At 44.2% G+C, this 21443-nt stretch overlaps 1 protein-coding gene and 1 long non-coding RNA gene across 6 annotated transcripts in view; one reads left to right on the top strand and one right to left on the bottom strand.

The window, feature by feature from the left end:
- The window catches only part of ALDH5A1 (aldehyde dehydrogenase 5 family member A1), a 31392-nt gene extending 11716 nt beyond the window's left edge, over positions 1-19676 (top strand). Inside the window, exons 5-11 of one of the 2 annotated variants that reach the window (XM_055079502.1) lie at positions 484-627; positions 4702-4845; positions 6619-6777; positions 10440-10609; positions 13265-13323; positions 15310-15490; positions 19493-19676. In XM_055079502.1, the coding sequence (XP_054935477.1) occupies positions 484-627; positions 4702-4845; positions 6619-6777; positions 10440-10609; positions 13265-13323; positions 15310-15490; positions 19493-19511 (876 nt within the window). In that variant the 3' untranslated portion in view covers positions 19512-19676. Of the gene's footprint in view, positions 1-483; positions 628-4701; positions 4846-6618; positions 6778-10439; positions 10610-13264; positions 13324-15309; positions 16418-19492 lie in introns of those variants that run through there. The other variant, XM_007116242.4, reaches the window with a different exon arrangement.
- LOC112064323 (uncharacterized) overlaps positions 1-20415 on the bottom strand; it is a 21968-nt gene extending 1553 nt beyond the window's left edge. The window contains exons 1-4 of one of the 4 annotated variants that reach the window (XR_008615662.1): positions 20255-20415; positions 16411-16490; positions 11605-11746; positions 4652-4726 (exon numbers count right to left, since the gene is read on the bottom strand). This is a non-coding gene — a long non-coding RNA (uncharacterized lncRNA). The other 3 variants (XR_008615663.1, XR_008615664.1, XR_008615661.1) reach the window with 3 other exon arrangements.
- Between the last annotated feature and the right edge of the window lie 1028 nt (positions 20416-21443).

Raw genomic sequence — 21443 nt, 5'->3', positions numbered from 1 at the left:
GCTGGGCCTGTGAGCCATGGCCACTGAGCTTGCACGTCCGGAGCCTGTGCTCCGCAACGGGAGAGGCCACAACAGTGAGAGGCCCGCATACCATCAAAAAAAAAAAAAAAAAAAAAAAGACTATATTTTGGGCACTAGGGATGGTCATTGCTACTAGTTGGTCATTGTTTCTAGGCCTTTTAGTATCAGGGCTAGGAAATATATATATATATATATATGTATTCTCACACACACACACACACACACACACTCACACAATAAAATAGTGCTTAAATTCATACAGAAACTTCCAACAACACATTCATATTAATATCACATTAGCACTATTAAGAATCTTATTTCAGTTCCAAATATATTCTGTCCCTAAAGTCAGCCTAGTTGTTTTTTTTGCCATTACTTTTTAGATTAAAACATCTATTTATTTCTCTTTTCTGTTTTTCCACTTTGATCATTTGCTGCCACGTTTGCTGTTTCTCTTTACAGCTTGCAGACCAGGCTGGAATTCCTCCGGGTGTATACAATGTTATTCCCTGCTCTCAAAAGAAGGCCAAGGAAGTAGGGGAAGCACTTTGCACGGATCCCCTAGTGTCTAAAATTTCCTTTACTGGTTCAACAGCCACCGGAAAGGTATGTGACTCAAGACTCAAAAAAACAAATGGCATTCTAATATCTTGTCTTTATAGAGTATCAAAATACTATTTCACCTTGATCACCATTTGTAGGAAGATTTCTGGCAGAGTTAAAAGCTCTGTCCCATAACATAACGTCCAATCATTTTCTGGAGATATTTGGATGCTGTTCCTTATTGTGACATGACCTAGGTTTCTATTTGACAAAACTGAAAGTTTAGGGGTAGACAAGGTTCCCATTATCTGTTGCATGTGAAGTAGCTGAAAGTTGTCCATAAGTTTGGAATTCCCATAACTCTGGAATGCATGTTTCTTTCATAATCTAGAATTAAAGAAATGGGTGTCTTAGAATTGAACAAAAATTGTGTTTAGTATAAAGGTGCTTACAGAAACAGAAAGGTCTTTTTTGTTTGTTTGTTTCCCCCCTCATATGTTGAAAAGTTCTTTCCCGAAAACTTCATTTGTGTGCCTGTGAGTGCATTTTTACTTATCCTTTAAAATGTTCAAAAGAGAAAAAAAGCAGAGAACAAAAGTTCTTATTTATGGTGTTTCTCTCCAGATAGTATACTTTTTTTCTGCCGGTATTTATATATACACACACACACTCATGCTAGAGACGTACATAAACGTCTATCAGATAAAAATAATATAAATCTATTCTGAAAGTTTTGGTGAAACTGGTCATTTTTTGACACCATGAGAAGCAGGAGAGAATAAAGCAATTTTAGTAGCTCCCAACCGTAACCACATTTGTCATGCCATAAACTCACACTTGGGAAGCGTGCCATTCATCCCAGAAGCAGGAATTTTTAGATCCATAAACTGCTACCACCCTGATCAATGGATCTCGCAGAGAAAACTTACTCTCAGAGGGTTTCCAAGATATCAATAGTTACAGAAAAAGAGAGAGGCCTGGGAAAAAGGCTTGTAAACCTTTGCCACTGAAGCCAGAGAAATTCTCAGATGCTGGGCAAAGGCCAGCCACTCATTACTCAGCCTCGCTTTGCTCAGTGAACTATCCCCATTGGATAGACCCCGAAGGAAAATGTCGACAATGTTCCTGCCAAGTCCAACTGTGCCTCTTAAATTATTTACATAGGACAGTGATTCACTTCCAGTGGTTTAAAGGGAAGAGTGATAGGAATCACTGAATAGCCAAGGGCCTCTTCTGAGCTGATCTTTGCAGAGGATCAGTGGCTGAGCTCCTGGTCTTGGCACGTAGAATCTTGCCTCTACTGAACCCCATTCGGCCAGCCTGTTCTGGAGATGCTGCCCTGCCCTCACTCCTTCCAGGGGGACCATCCCTCCCGGGGCCTGCTGCGGGGACAGCAGCCATGCTTTATAGCACATAATACCTCATCTGTTCCCCCACAGAGAATTCAACCGTGAGTGGTCATTTGACCCGAGGAAAACAGATTCATAGGCTGGCCAGTGACCTAGGACGAGTGACCTGGCCATAGGGAGATGAGCTGGGCACTCACGTTCCCTTCCTAGGGCTTTGAAAGCTGAGATCCTGAGAAGGTCAGCAGGGGAAACTGGAGCAGAAAGGATTCCTTAAGACGTAGCAGGACTGCAGGCAGTGCCACAGGGGTCATGAAGGTCAGAGCCAGGTTCAAGCCCTCATCATGGGCACTGAGTAGCAAGAAGACACAGAGGACACAGGTGGAGACAAGCGACCCAAGAGCAAGCAGAGTCAGAAAAATCAATGGCCTGGCAGAGAGCATTTCTTAAAAATTCAAAAGAATATAAAGAAATAGGTTTACTCACACCGGTCAGAATGGCCATCATTAAAAAGTCTACAAATAAATGCTGGAGAGGGTATGGAGAAAAGGGAACCATCCTACACTGTTGGTAGGAGTGTAAATTGGTGCAGCCACTATGGAAAACAGTATGAAGGTTCCTCAAAAAACTATGATACAATAGAGTTGCCATATGATAGAGCTGCCATATGATCCAACAATCTCACTCCTGGGCATATATCCAGACAAAACTATAATTCGAAAAGATAACATGCACCCCTATGTTCATGGCAGCACTATTTACAATAGCCAAGACATGGAAGTAACCTAAATGTCCATCAACAGATAAATGGATAAAGAAGGTGTGGTATGTATATACAGTGGAATACTACTCAGCCATAAAAAAGAATGAAATAATGCCATTTGCAGCGATATGGTTGGACCTAGAGATCATCATACTAAGTGAAGTCAGAAAGACAAATACAATATGATATTGCTTATATGTGGAATCTAAAATATGAACTTATCTACGAAACAGAAACAGACCCACAGACAGAGAACAGACTTGTGGTTGCCAAGGGTTGGGGGTGAGGGAGGGATGGAGTGGGAGTTTGGGATTAGCAGATGCAAACTATTATGTATAGACTGGATAAACAATAAGGTCCTACTGCATAGCACAGGGAACTATATTCAGTATCCTGTGATAAACCATGATGGAAAAGAATATGAAAAAGTATATACACACACATATACATATATACGTATATATAACTGGATCACTTTGCTGTACAGCAGAAAGTAACAACATTGTAAATCAACTATATATCAATAAGATAAATTTTAAAAAAAGAAATAGGTTTAATCTTAAAACTTGTACTATTTTGTTGAATAGTAACATTTCATTGAGAAGACCGTTTTTACTAGTTCATTGCTGGAATATTAACATCTGGGCATATAGAGAAGTACCAGCACTGAAGCAATTTTCCAGCTTTTCTGAATTTTGACTAAGAGACCTATCATAAAACCCACAGCTGTGTATCACAGGGACCAGTCCTGGAGTGACCTTGGGCTTGTGACCACTGTTCGTTTCACTTGAATCATCCAAGTGGTTCCATCGTTCTCATAGCTGTGACTGGACAAAGACCTACTATAGTGTAATAAAGCAAACATCCCTGGGCAGCTTTCCTAGGCCATAAGAATCTCTTCCTGGATATTTAAAGCCTAATAGTTATATATATCAAAAAGCCTTACAGTTGTGCATTGAGCTAGTGATTATACTTTTTTTTTGTTGTCGTTATAGTGATTCTACTTCTACATATTTATACTGAGGGAATAATTGCAGTGTTGTTTTAATAGCAAGGAATTGGAAGCAACTTAAATTTCCAACAGATGGGAGCTGAATAAATAAATGAATGAATAGCTCTGCAGTGGAATACTAGGCAAGCAGCTAAAGGATGTTCTAGAAACACATGCTGATATGGGTGTGTTTAAAGTGTTGTGAGCATGTTATGATGTTCCAGATATATGACTGATTGGGAAGATAAAGCAGGTTATAAAGCTGTGTAACTCTACCATCCTGTTTTATTTAAAAAAAAAAAAAAAAAGGCACATGTCTCTGGTGTGTGTGGCCAAATTCTGGATGGATATACCTTAAGATTTTATCAGTGGTAAGCTATGGGTTATGGGGTTATGGGTGATTTTATTAGCATATCTCTATAATATGATAATTGTATCATAATTTTTATCATAATTTTTAATGTTTACCATAACAAATTTATAATTTTTTTTTTTTTTTTTTTTTTTTGTGGTATGCGGGCCTCCCCCCGTTGCGGCCTCGGCCTCTCCTGTTGCGGAGCACAGGCTCCGGACGCGCAGGCTCAGCGGCCATGGCTCACGGGCCCAGCCGCTCCGCGGCACGTGGGATCCTCCCAGACCGGGGCGCGAACCCGGTTCCCCTGCATCGGCAGGCGGACGCGCAACCACTGCGCCACCAGGGAAGCCCTATAATTTTTTAATAGGTCATACATTGACATGGTTCAAAACTCGGGACAATATAAACATGTTTATATTCAGAAGTTTCACCCTCACCCCTATCCCTGATTTCCTCCCTTTTATAAGTAATTTTTAGTTTATCTTCCTCGTGTTTCTTTACCAAATACAAGCAAATATGAATACATATAGATTCTTATTTTCCCCTTTTCTTATGCAAACTGTCATCTCGTATACAGGACTGTGCACCTGGCTTTTTCCACTACTGGGTAATTTTTTGAAACAAAGGCTTACCAGTCATGTAGTTGATTCGGTGCTCACAGCATCCTCTCATCTGCTCCCAGGTCCTGTTGCATCATGCGGCAAACTCTGTGAAAAGGGTGTCCATGGAGCTGGGCGGCCATGCCCCATTCATCGTGTTTGACAGTGCCAATGTTGACCAGGCTGTCGCTGGGGCCATGGCATCTAAATTTAGGAACTCTGGACAGGTGAGTCCCAGGGCATTTTTCTGGGTTGTGTGTTTTACAGATCCTACCCCCTTCCTCACCTCCTGGGAGGACACTCCCCTCATTCTTTGTCCACGTCCTCTTTCATCACGTGTTTAGTTGCCCCCTCTTCGCCTGGGACTCTGCTAGGCTCAGAGGGTCCAAAGAGAAATAAGGTATCATCCCTGGCTTCAAGGCATTTCCTGAACAGCAGATGCCTTTTAATCAAATCGTTCTCTCTTCTCATCTTTCATCTCCTCTTTGAATCTAGTTATTTTCATAGTTTTACCTCACTGGGCTTTTCTCTGCTGAACAGGTTTAAACATCTCCTCAGACACAAAATAGCCTGAACACCAAGGGTCTGAGGCCCACAGTCTTAAGGAAAAGAAGGGAGGAAAATGTTGAGATGGAGCCTTGAAAAACTCAAAACCCTGCTGCTTGGATCTCGTTCTTCCCGAGATGGAGGGGGCATGACAGGCACCCACTACAGGGCTGCACACACTACAGTGGCCCAAGGAGGGTTCAGGTTGTCCTTGGGAGAGTGGTGGCCTGAGCTCACACCTTGTAGGGAATCCTGGAGCATTAGATCTAGCAGGGACCTTCCCAGTTATCTGACACAAACCTTGCATTTTACAGCTGAAGACATGAAACTCTAGAAAGACTAACTGACTTGAAGTCATACATCCTTGGGTTCAGGATCTGGGACTGTGAACCTAGGGCCCAGTCTCCCAACTTCTATCCAAGCTGTTGCCAGGATCCTGGCTTCTTATACAATATTCTTAAGCACTTTGTCTTGGAGTACCATCACTAAGCACTTTTAAATGCATTCCAGAAATGGAATGATAACTCCTGAAAGGTTATCTGGGGGAAAAAAAGGTGAAATGTTGTACAATATTCCATATTAAATAGTTTTCATCCTTGTTTTGGCCTTTGGTAAATTAATTTTTCTCCTTTCACATAACCTAATAAGCTTGGCTGTTTCAGAAACAGGTATGTTTCCTTTTAGAAACAAAAAATGGCAAGGTGTGTAACCTTCAGAGTTACACTTATAAAGCTACAACTTCGGGGTGTACTGCTTTAAGCCAATACAAATGCATAGGATACAAAATTATCTATAGGCTTGTTTCTATTAGAAAAATACACGATTAAGAAAAAAGCCAAAAAAAAAAAAGCCAAGAAGAAAACGTATCAAGGGTAACTACATTTCCTATAATGTGTTTATATTACATAATTTTTAAATATTAGGTCTAATTAGAAAAAATAATAAGCAAAGTGCTTTTCAATAATTTAGGCTGACACGGAAGAATGGTCTTGCATCCATTTTCAAAATCTCGGATTCCGCCAAGCATCTGAAAGGTTTAATAAGTGGATGTAAGTTAGCCTTTGAATCCCTTTCCTTCTAGCTCTGCTGTCACTGCAGCATCACTGTCTCAGGGAGTTACAGTTTCTTGTGTTGGTTTTATTCTTTCCAATAGGAGCCATTCAAAAAAACCTGGGTTAGGTGGCTTTTTGGTTTTTTGTGCACAGATATTTTTCCTCGCTTACCTGTTTAACCACAGAGATGTGGTGGCTGTAGAGGGGCTTGGAGAAGTACATGCACTCAGCACGTTTGTCTTTAGGGGCAAGCCCACATTGGGAGGAACATAGGTAGAACACAGGACGGGAATCACCTGGGAAAGTGCATTCACATTCAGAGGTAGCAGCAGTCACATGGTTATTGGTTGGGTCAATAGCTTCCAACAAACTGTCAGCGTGAGTTTGTTTCTTTTTGTCTAGACTTGTGTTTGCTCAAACCGTTTCTTGGTGCAAAGGGGTATCCATGATTCCTTTGTGAAAAAATTTGCCGAGGCAATTAAAACAAACCTGCATGTGGGTAATGGATTTGAGGAGAGAACTACTCAAGGCCCGTTAATTAATGAGAAAGCTGTAGAAAAGGTAAGTTCGTTTTATTATCTGTTCAATGTCATGGTTTCAGTATCAGAAGCTTAACTAGCAAAACCACTCTGGTAAGGTGGCCAGCAAGGCGGTTTTGGAAACAATGGAGAAATTGGGAAAACAACTGATTTTCTGCCAATTTGTATAAACTGAGTGGCACCACGTGGTTATAAGCTTTTCCACCTCCGTCATTTCACTGAGTCCCCATGAGATCTGTCACTTCTGTTCTCCTACTGCCCTCCCTAAATTTTCTTTTACAGTGGCGATAATTCTATCTCCTGCTGCCTCAGGAATTAAGATCCTGAAATACAAAGTTCTTTAATTTTTGGAACACCTAAAAGGAAAGGAAAGAGGCTTTGTTTTTGAGATCGTTTATGTTTCAGCTGAACTGCTGGCTGGCACTGAAAACAAAACGCCCTTGCAGAAGAATCCTTGGCGAAAACATCCTGGCAGGAGATGTAGAGCCACAGAAATCATGTTTAAGATTTAGAGATGGCTAGACAGGGAAACTCCTTAAGCAAGGATTTGTTTGTTCAAATAATGTCACAATCTTGACTACTGGCAAGGTGAGTTTTCTCTTCTTGTTCTACTGTCTTAAAAAAATAATCCTCTTTAGAGTTGCTTACAAGGAGGTTTCTTATAATACCAAACATCCAGTATGCTCCCTAGGTAAGTCTTTACTTGGTAGAAAGGATTTCAATAGAATTTTAGTAGAAAATGGAGGCTGGAGGTTGTGTGTGGGGGAAAAAAGGGGGCACAGCCAGCCTCCTGGGTCACCTGAGGAACCAAAATCAAGTTAGGGCCGGGTCAGCATCCAGGTGGGAATGGCTGCCCTGACCCAGTGGGCAGTCTGGTTGGCTGAAGACCATGGCTGGTGCCTTCCCCAGTAGACACCAAGGAAGCACTGGGGTTTTACAGAGCTCTGATAACATTTCTAGTTATTGCCTTGGGATTCTCTACCTCTAGATAAAGAACATACATTAAAGTTTACATGGGTACCACCTGCATTTTTGAGATGACTTTGGACCCTGGGCACTCAGCCAGTGAAGAAAATTTGGCTCTGTACCAGCTGTGGTTCAAGTCCCAGAGGGGTGGTTCTTAACCCACCCAGTACCTTTAACAACTACAGATGCCTCGGTCCTACTTGAGGAGATTGGGGGTGAATTTGTCTGGAGTAGGGCCTAGGCATTTAGTGCCCTAGTCATTGCTAGTTTGCAGACTGGGAAACCTGTCTGGAGATTTTGTTGTTATTCTTGTCAAAGTGATTGTATAGACGCTGCTCTCTAGAGGACGCTGTTTCCTAGGACCTCAAGCAACTACAGTTGAAGGGTTTTTTTGTTTTTGTTTTTTTTTTCCTCTGAGAGTTTAGTAGAAAACATCTTGTCTGAAAACAATCCATCGTGCTGCCTTTCGTGTACATACAGTCACAGGGTATATACCTGGGGAAAAAAGTACACATCACTTTTAATGTGACAAGAGGAGGACAGAGCATATTCTATTTGAGGTCAGATAGAATGGGGCCTTGTTAAGTATGTTAAAGAGAGGTATTTTTAGCGATATAAATCATAGAAAGTAAGCTAATGGGGATCTGTTGCAGACAGTGGACTATTAGAGCATTAGAAGGGATGAGGATTTCTCGATGGCAGACTGTGCCCAAGCCTCTATTTATCTCTTCTGAAATCCTACAGCATATTCTGCTGAGAATGGGAGGCAGGGGAGACTCCAGTGGACCACGGATTGTGATGGGCTTCTGGAAGGCAGCAGGGATCGTGTTAACAGAAAAGTCAAAGCAGATGAGACAGGCCCAGGGGAAGCCCGCAGAGGAAATGGGTGTCATTTCTAGGATGGAGCTTTTCTAGAAATGGCTGGGGTAGAGGGTAGCAGTGGGAGGAGGGGAGAAATAGTGCTAATTGGTTCTACTTCTGCACAGTTTTCTGGGTCATTTCCCTCCACCCACCACCAATACAGACAACGTAACAGAGGCATTTGCTCTGGGCAGGAAAATGCCTCTGAAGAAATAGAGCAGCCAGCCTAGGGGAGAGTACAGCTTGAAGAGTGAGGGTAGGCACGCCAGAGAGGAGCTCCCCTGCCTTTGCCCTTTGCTTGGGTGGGGCCACCCCTAAAGTGAAGCCTGCTGAGTGAGATAAACCCAAGCTTGGCGTTGTCCCTCTCGTTCGGGGAAGAGACTGGAAACAGCAGAGGTCACCCATGTCACCCATTGAAATGAACCACCCCCATCCTTCATTAGAAAGATGAACAACCAAGAATCATGACAGCCCTAGAGGAAAACCCACAGCACATCAGAGGAGGGTCAAGAAGAACAAACAAAACAGTTGACCCTCAAGGAAGTAGATGACTCTGAACAGACAGGAGTTTTTCTAGGAATCTAATAGTATTCTCCAAGAGTTCTGAGAAGATAGTACATCTATAAAACAGAAGCAGGTTCTATGAAAATGAAGCAACGAGAACAAGAAAGAACGTTTTTATTTATCTGTTTGGCTGTGCCGTGCAGCTTGTGGGATCTCAGTTCTCTGACCAGGGATTGAACCCGGGCCACAGCAGTGAAGGCCTGGAATCCTAACCACTAGGCCACCAGGGAACTCCTAGAAAGAATGTCTTTAGAAATTGAAAACATGGTGGTCAAAATCTTTTTAAAACTCAGTAATGAAGATGGAAGACAAAATCGAGGAGAGCTCTTAGAATTTAAAGCAAAAGACAAAGAGATGAAAAATATGGCAGGAATGCACAAAGAAATCGATCTGAGGTGAGGGGTGTATCCATTTTAGCAATAGGAACTCTAGAAAGAAACACGTGAGATGGAAGAAACAGGATTATCAAATACTAGAGGAAAACTTCTCAGAGCTAGGGGAAAATAACAATTCTTCAAAATTGAAAGACTTCGTCAGTTGCCAAGTAGAATAATAAAAAGAAAAACCCAGATATGTTTCATTAAAATTTTAGAATGTCAGGAACATACCAGAATATTCAAGAAACTTCCAGAGGCGAGAAAAGCTACCACAAACCTACAAACGAGTGAGGACTTTTTTTTTTTTTTTTTTTTTTTTTGTCTACGCTGCTGGCACGTAGGATCTAAGTTCCCTGATCAGGGATCGAACCTGCACTCAACGTTCTGAAGGAAAATTACTTTGGGTCCAAATTCCATCACCAACCAATGCAAGGTAAAACACCAGACATGCAGTGTCAGAAAACTCTGAAGGTAAACCATTTTCAGTGCACCTTTTTTGAAACAACTACTCGAGCAGAATGTATTAGAACAAAATGAAAGTGAAATCCAGGGAGGAGAAAAACATGGGATCTAAGAGCCTGGAACTAACCCAGGAAGGAGATGAGAGCAAATCCCAGGAAGACAGCTGAGCATCAGGCCTGCAAAGACATGGGCACATGTATATCAGACCGTTAGGCAAACTGTAAGAGCAAACAGCCAGAAAATCACAGAGCTGGGAGGAGACAGCATGGTACACACCATGTGCCCTCTTGCCTCTGTACCTCTGTGTATTTGGTTCTTTCTACCGAGAAGGGACCAGGGTACATTAACCTATTTGAAAAAGAAAGAAACCCAGTTACAGTTTTCTGAAGTTTAAACATTTCCCAAGTATCCTCGACCACCTGTCCCAAGGGCTCTTCTTTTTCTCTTCACACAGGTAGAGAAACACGTGAGTGATGCCGTTTCCAAAGGGGCCACCGTTGTGACAGGCGGGAAGCGACATCAAGTTGGAAAAAATTTCTTCGAGCCCACCCTGCTCAGCAACGTCACCCGAGACATGCTCTGCTCTCAGGAAGAGACTTTTGGGCCTGTGGCACCCGTTATCAAGTAAGGTCATCCAGCGGGTCGGAAGACAGGAGAAAAGGATAGGAAAGGAAAAGGAAACCCGGAGAGAAATCCAGTTCATGTGTCGTTTGAGGCCTGGGTGGGGGATGGGCTGAAGTAGAGAGCAGGGTTGTATCAGTGGAAGCACTAAGTTCAATGTAACATTTAAAAAATTTTGTTTCTATTATTGCCTCTTTAGACCACAAAATTTACTAAATTCTCTACTTTGCTCTCTTGCTTTCTGCCGAACTCATTTTTCTTTGTAATGAAGTACATACTTTAAGAGTTCTTTCAAGGGTGTCTGTGGGAACTGAACTGTGTATTCTTATGTGACCTTTTATCTCACAGTCACAAGTAAATAATAATTTACCTGCATAAAATTCTAGCTTCAACACTTTGAAGATGTCACACCTTGGTCTACTTACTTCCAAGGTTGTCACTGAGAAAGCTGATACCTGGTTCTCACTCCTGTGAAGGGATATGCTTTTTCTCTTTAGAGACTTTTAAAATTTCTCACGGCCTTTGACATTCTTAAATTTTACCATGGTAGCTTGGGTATGGCACACTGTGAGCTTTTTCAGTCAGAGGTCCTAATGTCTTTCTTTTTTTTCTTTTTTTTTTTTTTTTGTGGTATGCGGGCCTCCCTCTGTTGCGGCGTCTCCCGTTGCGGAGCACAGGCTCCGGACGCGCAGGCCCAGCGGTCATGGCTCACGGGCCCAGCCGCTCCGCGGCATGTGGGATCCTCCCAGACCGGGGCGCGAACCCGGTTCCCCTGCATCGGCAGGCGGACGCGCAACCACTGCGCCACCAGGGAAGCCCCTAATGTCTTTCTTTAATGTCTAAAGTGTTTGTTTAGTCCTGGGAAATTCTTGGTCATTATTTCTCCAAATATTTCTCTCTCTTCTATTGCTAATGAAATTTATAGATTAATCTGACATTGGAGAAATGAACCACTTGGAGAACTTTCACCTTCTTTGTTTTAATAAAAATTTTTTTACCTGGAGTATGAACTTGACATTTTCCAAAAGGATGCAGTGGTTAGGAATGCAGGCTTTGGAGTTGAGTTGGGTGTAGATTCAGGCTTTGCTACTTCATACCTGTGTCCCCTTGAACAAGTTAACTTCTCTGAGCCTCAGGGTCCTTGATGGGAAAAGGAATAAAAACTAGTATCTGCATCACAGGACAGCTGTAAGGTTTAAATGACATAATGTACATAAAGCACTTAGCACATTGCCTGATATCATTATGGTTGTTGTTGTGTAAATAAAGCATTAGGTCAGGGAGGGGGACACAGTTGTTACTAGGGGTGTGTAGCCTCACACTTCTTCTGGGACACAGGGTGGTGGAAGCACCACCCACGTTAGCACAGAAAGGTGAAAATCCTCAAGGATGTCACAACTGATGATGTGATGACTGCATTTTCTTTTTATTTATTTATTTATTTATTTGGTTGCACTGGGTCTTAGTGGCTCCAGGGCTCCTTAGTTGCGGCACATGGGCTCCTTAGTTGCAGCAGGCGGGCTCCTTAGTTGCGGCACGCATATGGGATCTTGTTCCCTGACCAGGGCTCGAACCCGGGCCCCCTGCATTGGGAGCTCAGAGTCTTATCCACTGTGCCACCAGGGAAGTCCCGATGACTGCATTTTCGAGGGACAGGTGGGCAGTGAGGACATGGGTGATGCCCTGTTTACTGTTCTCTGGCGGATAAAATGGCTTGCTCTCTACAGGTGGAGAGCCAAGCCCTGGGAGACACAGCTGGTCATCCTCGGAACAAATAATTCTCTTGGGGTCACCCTCCTTGGCCTGCCCTCCCCCAGAGCGCTCTCTTCTCTCCCAGTCGTCCTCTTGCATTGACTGGGGTCCGCCAGCTCTGCCCGGTGCCTTCAGAGGGCTGGCTGGCTGGCTGCCACTGCTGCTGGACCTCTGAATTGAGGAACTGGGATGCAGACAACGTTTTGCCCCCAGTTACAGTTCTGGGGCAACAGAAAAAGGCCTCTGAAATGTTGTTCCAGAAATACGATGATAAAGCTGGAAGAGACTGCATAAGGCTTCCATACTAGCAGTCTCATTTCCAAGGGGAACAGACCCCCAGCACTGTCACACTGTTCAGAGCATAAGTGGTGGGGCCGACACTACAGCCCTGGGCCCCAGTGGCCTCTGGATGTTTTCCTTCTCCTACATTATGGCTGCTTCTAAAGTAGCTGTTATGATCGGTACATTTCTTTCCTTTTTTTTTTTTTCGGCCCCGCCTTGTGGCTTGCGGGGTCCCAGTTCCCCAACCAGGGATTGAATCCGGGAACACAGCAGTGAAAGCATTGAGTCCCAACCACTGGACCACCAGGGAAGTCCGATCGGTACATATTTTTCTTCTTAGTAGGTAGCAAGAGCCGTAATTCTTTTCTTAAGGCGTTTTGTTCGACATTCTGAATACTCTGCAGTTCCCTGTGTGTCTCCCGATCTCCTAGAGATGAACTGGTGTTGATCCGAGCTCGCTAGCCTTGAACTCTGCACAGTTGCAGTGAGTGATGGTGTTTTCCTCTGTACTCTCTGCAAAGCTCTGATTAACCCCTCGCCCTTATCTGGGAAACGAGGAAATCAGCTGGTTTTCCTTACTCTCCCCTTAGGGATTTTGCTGATGACCCATCTTGACTTTGGCAGGTTTGATACAGAGGAGGAGGCGGTGGCGATCGCTAACGTGGCCGACGTCGGGCTGGCAGGTAGGCGTCCATCCTCGCTCGGTAGCTGTCACAATCACTTCTCCAGATGATGCCAGGGTGGCCTTTTAAACGTCACCCTGGGTTTTGAGAAGGCAACTTCATTGCAGCATGTGTTTCATTGCTTTCCCAGGGGCGAGGGTGGGCTTGTGCAAGTCCGTGTTCTTTTGCCTCGTTCCCAGATGCAGGATGGGGGGCTCCCTGGTTGGAGCTGGGTATGGTCGTGGGAGAAGAAGCAGTGCCATGTTTCAGGTGGAGAATCACACGCACCCTGTAAGTCCCATGTTCCCAGAGGCGCGATGCCTGGAAATTCCAAGGGCTTTTCCTCCCATTTTGTGTGGCTCCTGGAAGCCTGAACAAAAGAGATAGCGCCCGACCTCACAGAGAGCATCAGGGGCAATGAAGGAAGTGAAGGCAGCCCAGGGAGCCTCACAGAGTAGCTGCAGTTCTTTCAGTTTGGACATGGACAAGGTGGCCACAGAATGTACCCTATGACCCTGACAAAATTATATGTGCATAAATGCACTCAACAAGGGCTTCCCTGGTGGCGCACTGGTTAAGAGTCTGCCTGCCAATGCAGGGGACGCGGGTTCAAGCCCTGGTCCGGGAAGATCCCACATGCTGCAGAGCAACTAAGCCTGTGCACCACAACTACTGAGCCCGCGAGCCACAACTGCTGAGCCCGCGTGCCACAACTACTGAAGCCCACGCACCTAGAGCCCGTGCTCCACAACAAGAGAAGCCCACGCACTGCAACGAAGAGTAGTCCCCGCTCGCCACAACTAGAGAAAGCCCACGTGCAGCAATGAAGACCCAACACAGCCAAAAATAAATAAATAAAGATTTTATTTAAAAAAATAAGGCATTAAAAAAATGCACTCAACCTATTTGTATTTAGCATCCAGAGTGAATAAAGTGCTGATGAAGATACAAGATACAGCTGTGCTCTATTGGAGCTTCCCCTCTGGGTGGAAGAGAACTGCTGATAACCAGAGGAAGGACGTGCACACTGTAGCGTCCCTTACTCTGCTGCTGAGACCGAGTCTGCCCCTACTCAAAGAGCCTAACGCTGGAGTAAGGTGTGCACAAGTGCCTCCATAACGCTGAGTCTGGTATTCCTTTCGTCCCTTCTCGATGGGATGGATGGTGGAGGAAGCCACACTCCGAACCAGGTCATCAAAGATGGGCGGGATTCTGGTTGTGCAGAGATCGGAGGCGAGAGATTCTGGGCAGAGGGGGACCAAGGGTGTTAAGAAGTGAAGTAAAATAGGACAAAGAGGATTGGGTGGACAAGTTTGGTGACAATGGTTGGTGCCTGGAATAATGGAAGATAAAGCTGAAAATGTTGACTGAAACCACAATAGGGAGAGTTCAAATACCCACCAGAAATGTAACCTTATTTATCGGTAACAAGGAGTCACTGGAAAGTTGGGGATTAAAAATATCACGTGGATAATCTAACAGACGTGTGCAGGATGCATTGAACGGGAGGCCACAGGAGCTGCGTTCATGATTGTTACAGTCCTGATAGGAGATGGTGAGAGCGCTAGCGAGAGTGGAATAGAAGCAGAAAGATGATTTCCAAAGGTTGTGAGATGAACACGTGCACAGGACCAACTCGGGGCTCCACGTGGGAGCAGGGAGGGTTCCAGGCCCGCACGGCTAGGCAGACGGTCATCCATGGCATCCTCAGCTGTGGACGTGGTGTCTTTAATCAGGGGTCCCCAAGCCCCAGGGCCGCAGACCGGTACCGGTCCGCGGCCCGTTAGGAACTGGGCCGCACAGCAGGTGGTGAGCGACAGGCGAGCGAGGGAAGCTTCATCTGCCGGTTCCCGTCACTCCCCACCGCTCGCATTACTGCCTGAACCGTCTCCCCCGGCTGCCCATGGAGAAACTGTCTTCCATGAAACCAGTCCCCGGTGCCACAAAGGTTGGGGACCGCTGGCTTTAATGACTATTCTACATCCATGTCCTTTATCCCCATGACAGGTTATTTTTACTCTCAAGACCCAGCCCAGATCTGGAGGGTGGCGGAGCGGCTAGAAGTCGGCATGGTTGGCGTTAACGACGGATTGATCTCCTCTGTGGAGTGCCCTTTCGGCGGGGTGAAGCAGTCTGGCCTTGGGCGAGAGGGCTCCAAGTACGGCATTGATGAGTACCTGGAGCTCAAGTACGTGTGCTTTGGAGGCTTATAGGATTCTTTAGTTCTTTAAAAAATAAAAAAGGAAGCTTCCCTACATGTATGGGGACATGCCATCCATTATTTTAAATAAGCCCACAGGGTATCTGAATTAGGAATTTTTTAAAGCTCATCCAATCCTCATAATCTTAAGCAGATGCAAATCCTCCCCCTCCCCCTACCTGACGAGGGACCAATATATGCCATGAGCCTGAGCCCGCAGACTCCCCGAGAACCAGCGCAGGGTTTACGGAGTGAAGCCCTGGACCCCACCACGAGCCCGTCTGCCTCAGAGCAAAGTGCGGCGTGAGGCCACCCGGCCCCCACAGCCCCATGGTCACGGCTGGATCACTGCCTGGGCGCGCTAAAGACACTTGCTGGGTATTCCGGGGTGTTGCTGCAGAGGCTGAACCACTCATGTTTTAAGACTTCAGAAATAGCACGGAATTGCCCGTGTTTCTTTGAGACATGAAGGAACCCCTCTCCCTTTTTCGACCATTTTTTAAATTGAAGTCTCCATTGTCCTAAATTAACTGCTTAAAGGTTTTTTCACTTCTGTGCTGTTTTCCACGTCATGTTGTCTCCGTTAGGAAATGAGCCTGAACATAAAGCACAGCAGCAGCAGCTTGGTGGGATGGATGGCCCACAAGGGATGGCCTGGCCTGGCTTTGTCCCCATGGATGTGCCATTCAACCCCTCCCCGCTCCCCACGCCGATCCCTCAGGACAGTGGAGACTCTATCCATGCCTTCTTTAGCTCCATGGGCTACTGTGAGCCTCAGTGAAAGTGTTTGCCAAAAAGTAAAAATTCAGTGTAAGTGCAGGAGTCGTCATTATTATGAGCAGCACCTCCCAGCCCCGCCTGGGTGTCCGGCAGTGGCTTTGCCAAAGTGAGCGGAGGTTGGTACCCACCTGCCCAGCACCTGAGCCTGAGTGAGGGCTTGTCACCTGCAGCCTGCTATTTCTGTTCTTATGAAGTGCTGCTCCTTCACCTGCAAAAGAGCAAAAGCACTTTCATGACAATAATCCCAAAAGGAAAAAGAATTTCCATAATTGCCAATTGGAAGAGGCATGAGGTTTTGCCCTTCAGCCACCTTTTATCCAATAAGAGTTTTTATAGTTCATCGTTAAAAAACAAAAACCAAAAAAACCCCTATAACTGCTGTTTCCTGTCACTCTGAAAGGAAAACTCTGATTAAAAACACACTAGGCTTTTCTGTATCATGTCTCCATCTGTCCTGATATACAAGGAAAAGGAATAAAAGCTGTTCCTGGTGGAACAGACCAGGATGAAGCACCTCCTTTTCCACTCTCTCTGTGTGCTCACTCCACTGACATTCTGTGGATACTCTGGGGAGTAGAAGGAAAACGTGAATGAAAGTAGTGCTAGAGGCAGTCACTCCTGGACCCAGCTGGGATGTAGCGTTCCCTCACTGAGCCATGGGGAGCTGAACAGCTAAAGGTCTGAGAGGTCCCTGTGCACAAAAGTACCACGGCTAGTCCTGGAGCTGCCTTGTGTTTGCCCTGGGTTACATCAGCCATCTCCCCTACGGCCCAATAAGGAATGAGCTGAAATCCACCTCCTGGTAACATGCATTGCTCAGACCCTGTCCGGAATCACGTACACATCGTATTGACAGTGACTTTCTACTTTTTAGTTTTAGGGTTGTTTTATGTAACACCCTAATTACTTAATATTTGGGTGTGTCCATCTGTTTTCTATTCACAATAAAAATGCTCTAACACTAGTTTTTAGAAGTCTAGAATACTGGTGCTTGAAATGTTTGGAGGAATACATTCAAATACATTTGTAACTTTGTAAATCAGTGAATGTCTTGGCTGGGTGGCAGATTTTGAGTTTTCTAGTATATTTGGCTTACCAGGTACATAAATTGAGGGCCAGACACTCATTCCAATATCTCTGATTAATTTTGGAATTAAAATAATTTGAAAAGGAAATAGCTTACTGTTTAGTAAAATTGTTCTGGGTTGTGGGGAAAACAGAGAAGTATTTTTAAATGAACATTTTGGGGGCTATTTTTCAGTAAGTTAACCATATGTGATGGATTTTTTAGAAATAGAAAAGGACCATTAAACCAGGGGTTGGCTCACAGCCCAAATCTGGCCTGCCATCTGCTTTTGTACAACCCAGAGCTAAGTATGGCTTTTATATTCCCAAAGGAGTGGTTGGGGAAAAAAAAATCAAAAGAATAGTATTTCATGACACGTGAAAATTTTGTGAAATTCAGATTTCAGTGTCCAGAAATAAAATTTTACTGGAACCCAGCCACATGCATTCATTTACCATATGATCTATGGCTACTTTCTTGGCAAAGTTGAGTATCTGCAGCACAGACAGTATTGCCCACAAAGCCTAAAGTATTTACTCTTCGGCTTTTTACAGAAATAATCTGCCAACCCCTGATCTAAACCAAGAGGGAGATATTGACCTTCCCCCGTTTATGAGGCATTATATCATTTTATTGAACACCTACTGTGTAAAAAGTACTTTTCTGGGCCTTGCTCCGGTGAATTCTCACCAAGAACTTCCCAGCAATTATCACATAACTCATATGAAATTACCCAGAGAATGGGAGTCTATTGGCCTTGAAGAAAACACTTCTCAATTTACTTTCCCCAGCTATGCAGGGATTCTCATTTAAAAAGCTCCTCTGTACCTATTACCTTTATCCATTTGAGTAGCTTTTAAATACAATTTTATGTCAAGCGCTGGTTCATCTACCTTTACTTTTACGGAAAGACTCAGTGAAAGTAAAGATCAGAAGCACAATGCAAGTAAATCTATTTTACTGTAAACTTGTATCATTAACTTTAAACTGTGCCACATGACAGCCTTCTCGGAAGGCTGGAGCCCAGGGTTTTAACTGCTCATGAGCAGCTGTGGTAGATAGCATTTTACTTGAATGATATTTATGCTGTGATTTTTTTCGTGCTGTATCTTATGGGATAAAACTCGGGAATAAGTGTAGTTGGAAGTGCGGAAATATTTTATTTTTTAAACGTGCACATAATTCATTTTTCCAGTTTTTGATAATTGTATGTGTGTCAATGTCTTGTCAGCAGAGTTGTGCGTGTGTAATTAATAAAGGTTGAATTAACAGAATTTCCTCTTTTTATGTCAAGGTTTCTGGTTTGTGGGGTTTTTTCTTGCCAGTTCATCATTTGAGTTTACTTTGGAGATTATTAGACCGGTTTGGATATGCATGCCACCCCAAAATATGACAGTAGGAGTTCAGGACATGCCACCCCAAAAGATGCCACTTTGGCATAGGTTTTTTGTGAGCTGAAGGCAATTAAGAAGCAGATACAAGAAAAGCCCTCTCTCTTTCCTTCCCCCTCCATTTGCCTAAAAGCAGGATACACATTTCTAAAGGTGCTCCCCTCCCCGCATCAGGAGGGAAGGACAAAGGTTAATTCCCAGAGACAACTTCAGGCCCAATCAGCCTGGAATCTAAATAACAAATTTTACTAACTAGTTTTTATCACTGCCCTTGAAAGCCTACAGCTGCTTTCCTCTGTCCTGTCATTTCTCCAGAGATTTATTGTTCTTTGTTCAAATGCTCTGTCAGCTGAAGTTTCGAGTTACGCATTTCTCCCTGAGTGTGTCCCATGTTTACATGAGATATACATGTTAATAAACTTCTGTTTGTCTTTCTCTTGTTAATCTTTCATTGCAGTGGTCTCAGCCAAGAACTCAGAAAGGTAGAGGGAAAATTATTTTTCCTCTCCTACATGTATAAATTGTACTCCCTTGACTAGTGTGTGACTCTCTTGGGCAGGGAACCTGCCTGTGAAATTTGGTACCCTAGCACCTTCCTACAGGACGGCCTGTAACAGGGAAGAACATTTTGCATTCTATTACAAGTTAATCACTAAAGGGATGTTGCCTATAAGCCTAAACTATCATAACGGCCCATCTCTGGGAACCCTGCCTCCCAGGTAGTGAGCATGAAGCTAAAATACCTTTGTTTAGCTCACAGGAAACATCCTGACCAGGCCCACCTGTGAATGACTGCAGGCAGGAAGAAATGAACACATCCCCTACAGAGGCTGACCCGAACCAGGAAATGTTTGACCTCACTCCCTCCCCTTTTAGTATAAAAGAAGCCTGCATTCTAACTCAGGCAAGATGATTCTTTGGGGCACAAGCCAACCATCTTCTCGGTCTGCTGGCCTTTCCGAATAAAGTCGTTATTCCTTGTCTCTTGATTATTGGCCTGTCGTGCAGTGAGCAGTACAAGCTTAGACTTGGTAACAGGCCTGTCGTATGGTTCCCGCTCATTAAATGTTTGCTGAACTAAATTGAGAATTTACCTGGTTTGCAGGTGTGGTTGCCTAAGAAAGGAGTAGCCTCCAGCTTTCTCAAATTCACCAGCTTCTCTCCTCTACATGTGCCACTGTTATCCATTATGTACTTTTTTCAAAGGTTGGGTTTTTTGGATACAGAAATGTATAAAGAAGACATTTCTGAAACCCTGCCATTCAGGTATAATCACTGTTAATTATTTAAACAGCATATCTTATATTTTCATCCAGTGTTCATTTATATTCTAAGAAATTTCACGTGGCCTCACTGAATCCAAATTGTATCAGTAGGCCGTGAACAAAAGTAAGGTTTTCTCAGGAAGAAAAAATACACATCTCCCTTTGTCATTCCATTTATTGCAGGCATTTCTCTTAAACCTGCTTTTGATTTTTAAAATTACTTTGTTACCAGGAGAAACGATCCACTTACCTCTTGTTGACCTGAAACAAATAGACTCCCAGATAGTTCTCCAGCAAAGATGGGTTTATTCGGTCTCGGCAGACAATTGCAACACAGCGCCTACAGCCACGACGAGCCGCTTGCAAGCCCCTGCCCAGCAAGGGAAGAACACTTTTACACGGAGGAAAGGGAAGTTGGGAGGGTTATAATTTAAAACTTCATGACTTTTCATTGGCTGAGTCCTTACCAGGAAAGAGAAGTCTTCCTTCTTCCTGTTGGGCTTTACTATCATCACAGGGTGTGAGAGTTCCCCCTTCTGGTCGCCCGACTCTATTTACTTGAAGTTTCTGTTTATTTTTTATACTCTCAATTTGTGGGTTTGTTCAATGCTTGGCCTAGGCCTCTGCTTAGAAGCAAGTGTATTTTCATCTTCCTACTATTTCTAACAGGAAATTTTCACCTGTTACAGCTGCTTTATCTCTGATTTAGTTTGCAACAAATTTAAAAAGCAAATTAGTGTGGTTTTCATTTTTATCTAGTGTGGGAAACCTGTCTGGAAAAAGAACAGGTCCTGCATGGTCTGAGTGTTGAAAGGCTACAGGGATATTCTATTTGTGCGCTATTTATAAATGAGTGGAAATGGATTTGGAAATTGGTGGTCTGTAAATTTACCTATAATCCATCCATTTTATCAGCTAACCAGGAAGGAGTAGCCACAATTTAGACCACAGACAACACCACTGTCCCGGTGGTTTAGTGGACAAGGATTTTTTTCAGATGTTCTGTCAGATTATATAAGGCTATGTGCTTTTTCCTGTTGTGCTAAGACTCAGCACTGCAACTCTGGGCTCATCTTCAGGAGAACAGAGGTAGTAACTCTCACCCTGTAGGCTTCAAATAAAGGAAGCTTGGCTGTTCGCTAAGCTCATCTCAAAAAGGGAGGCTCTATGGACCATTTAGTAGGAGAAATGATGGTTTTGCCTTTTTAAAAAACTTGCTCCCGGGCTTCCCTGGTGGCGCAGTGGTTGAGAGTCCGCCTGCCGATGCAGGGGACACAGACGGGTTCGTGCCCCGGTCCGGGAAGATCCCACATGCCGCGGAGCGGCTGGGCCCGTGAGCCATTGCCGCTGAGCCTGCGCGTCCAGAGCCTGTGCCGCGCAATGGGAGAGGCCACAACAGTGAGAGGCCCGCGTATCGCAAAAAAAAAAAAAAAAAAAGA

This window comes from Physeter macrocephalus, chromosome 18 (genome assembly GCF_002837175.3).
Source record: "Physeter macrocephalus isolate SW-GA chromosome 18, ASM283717v5, whole genome shotgun sequence".
Taxonomy (NCBI): Eukaryota; Metazoa; Chordata; class Mammalia; order Artiodactyla; family Physeteridae; genus Physeter; species Physeter macrocephalus.
Note: the sequence above shows the minus strand (reverse complement) of the source record. Positions and strands in the feature narration are given on the sequence as shown.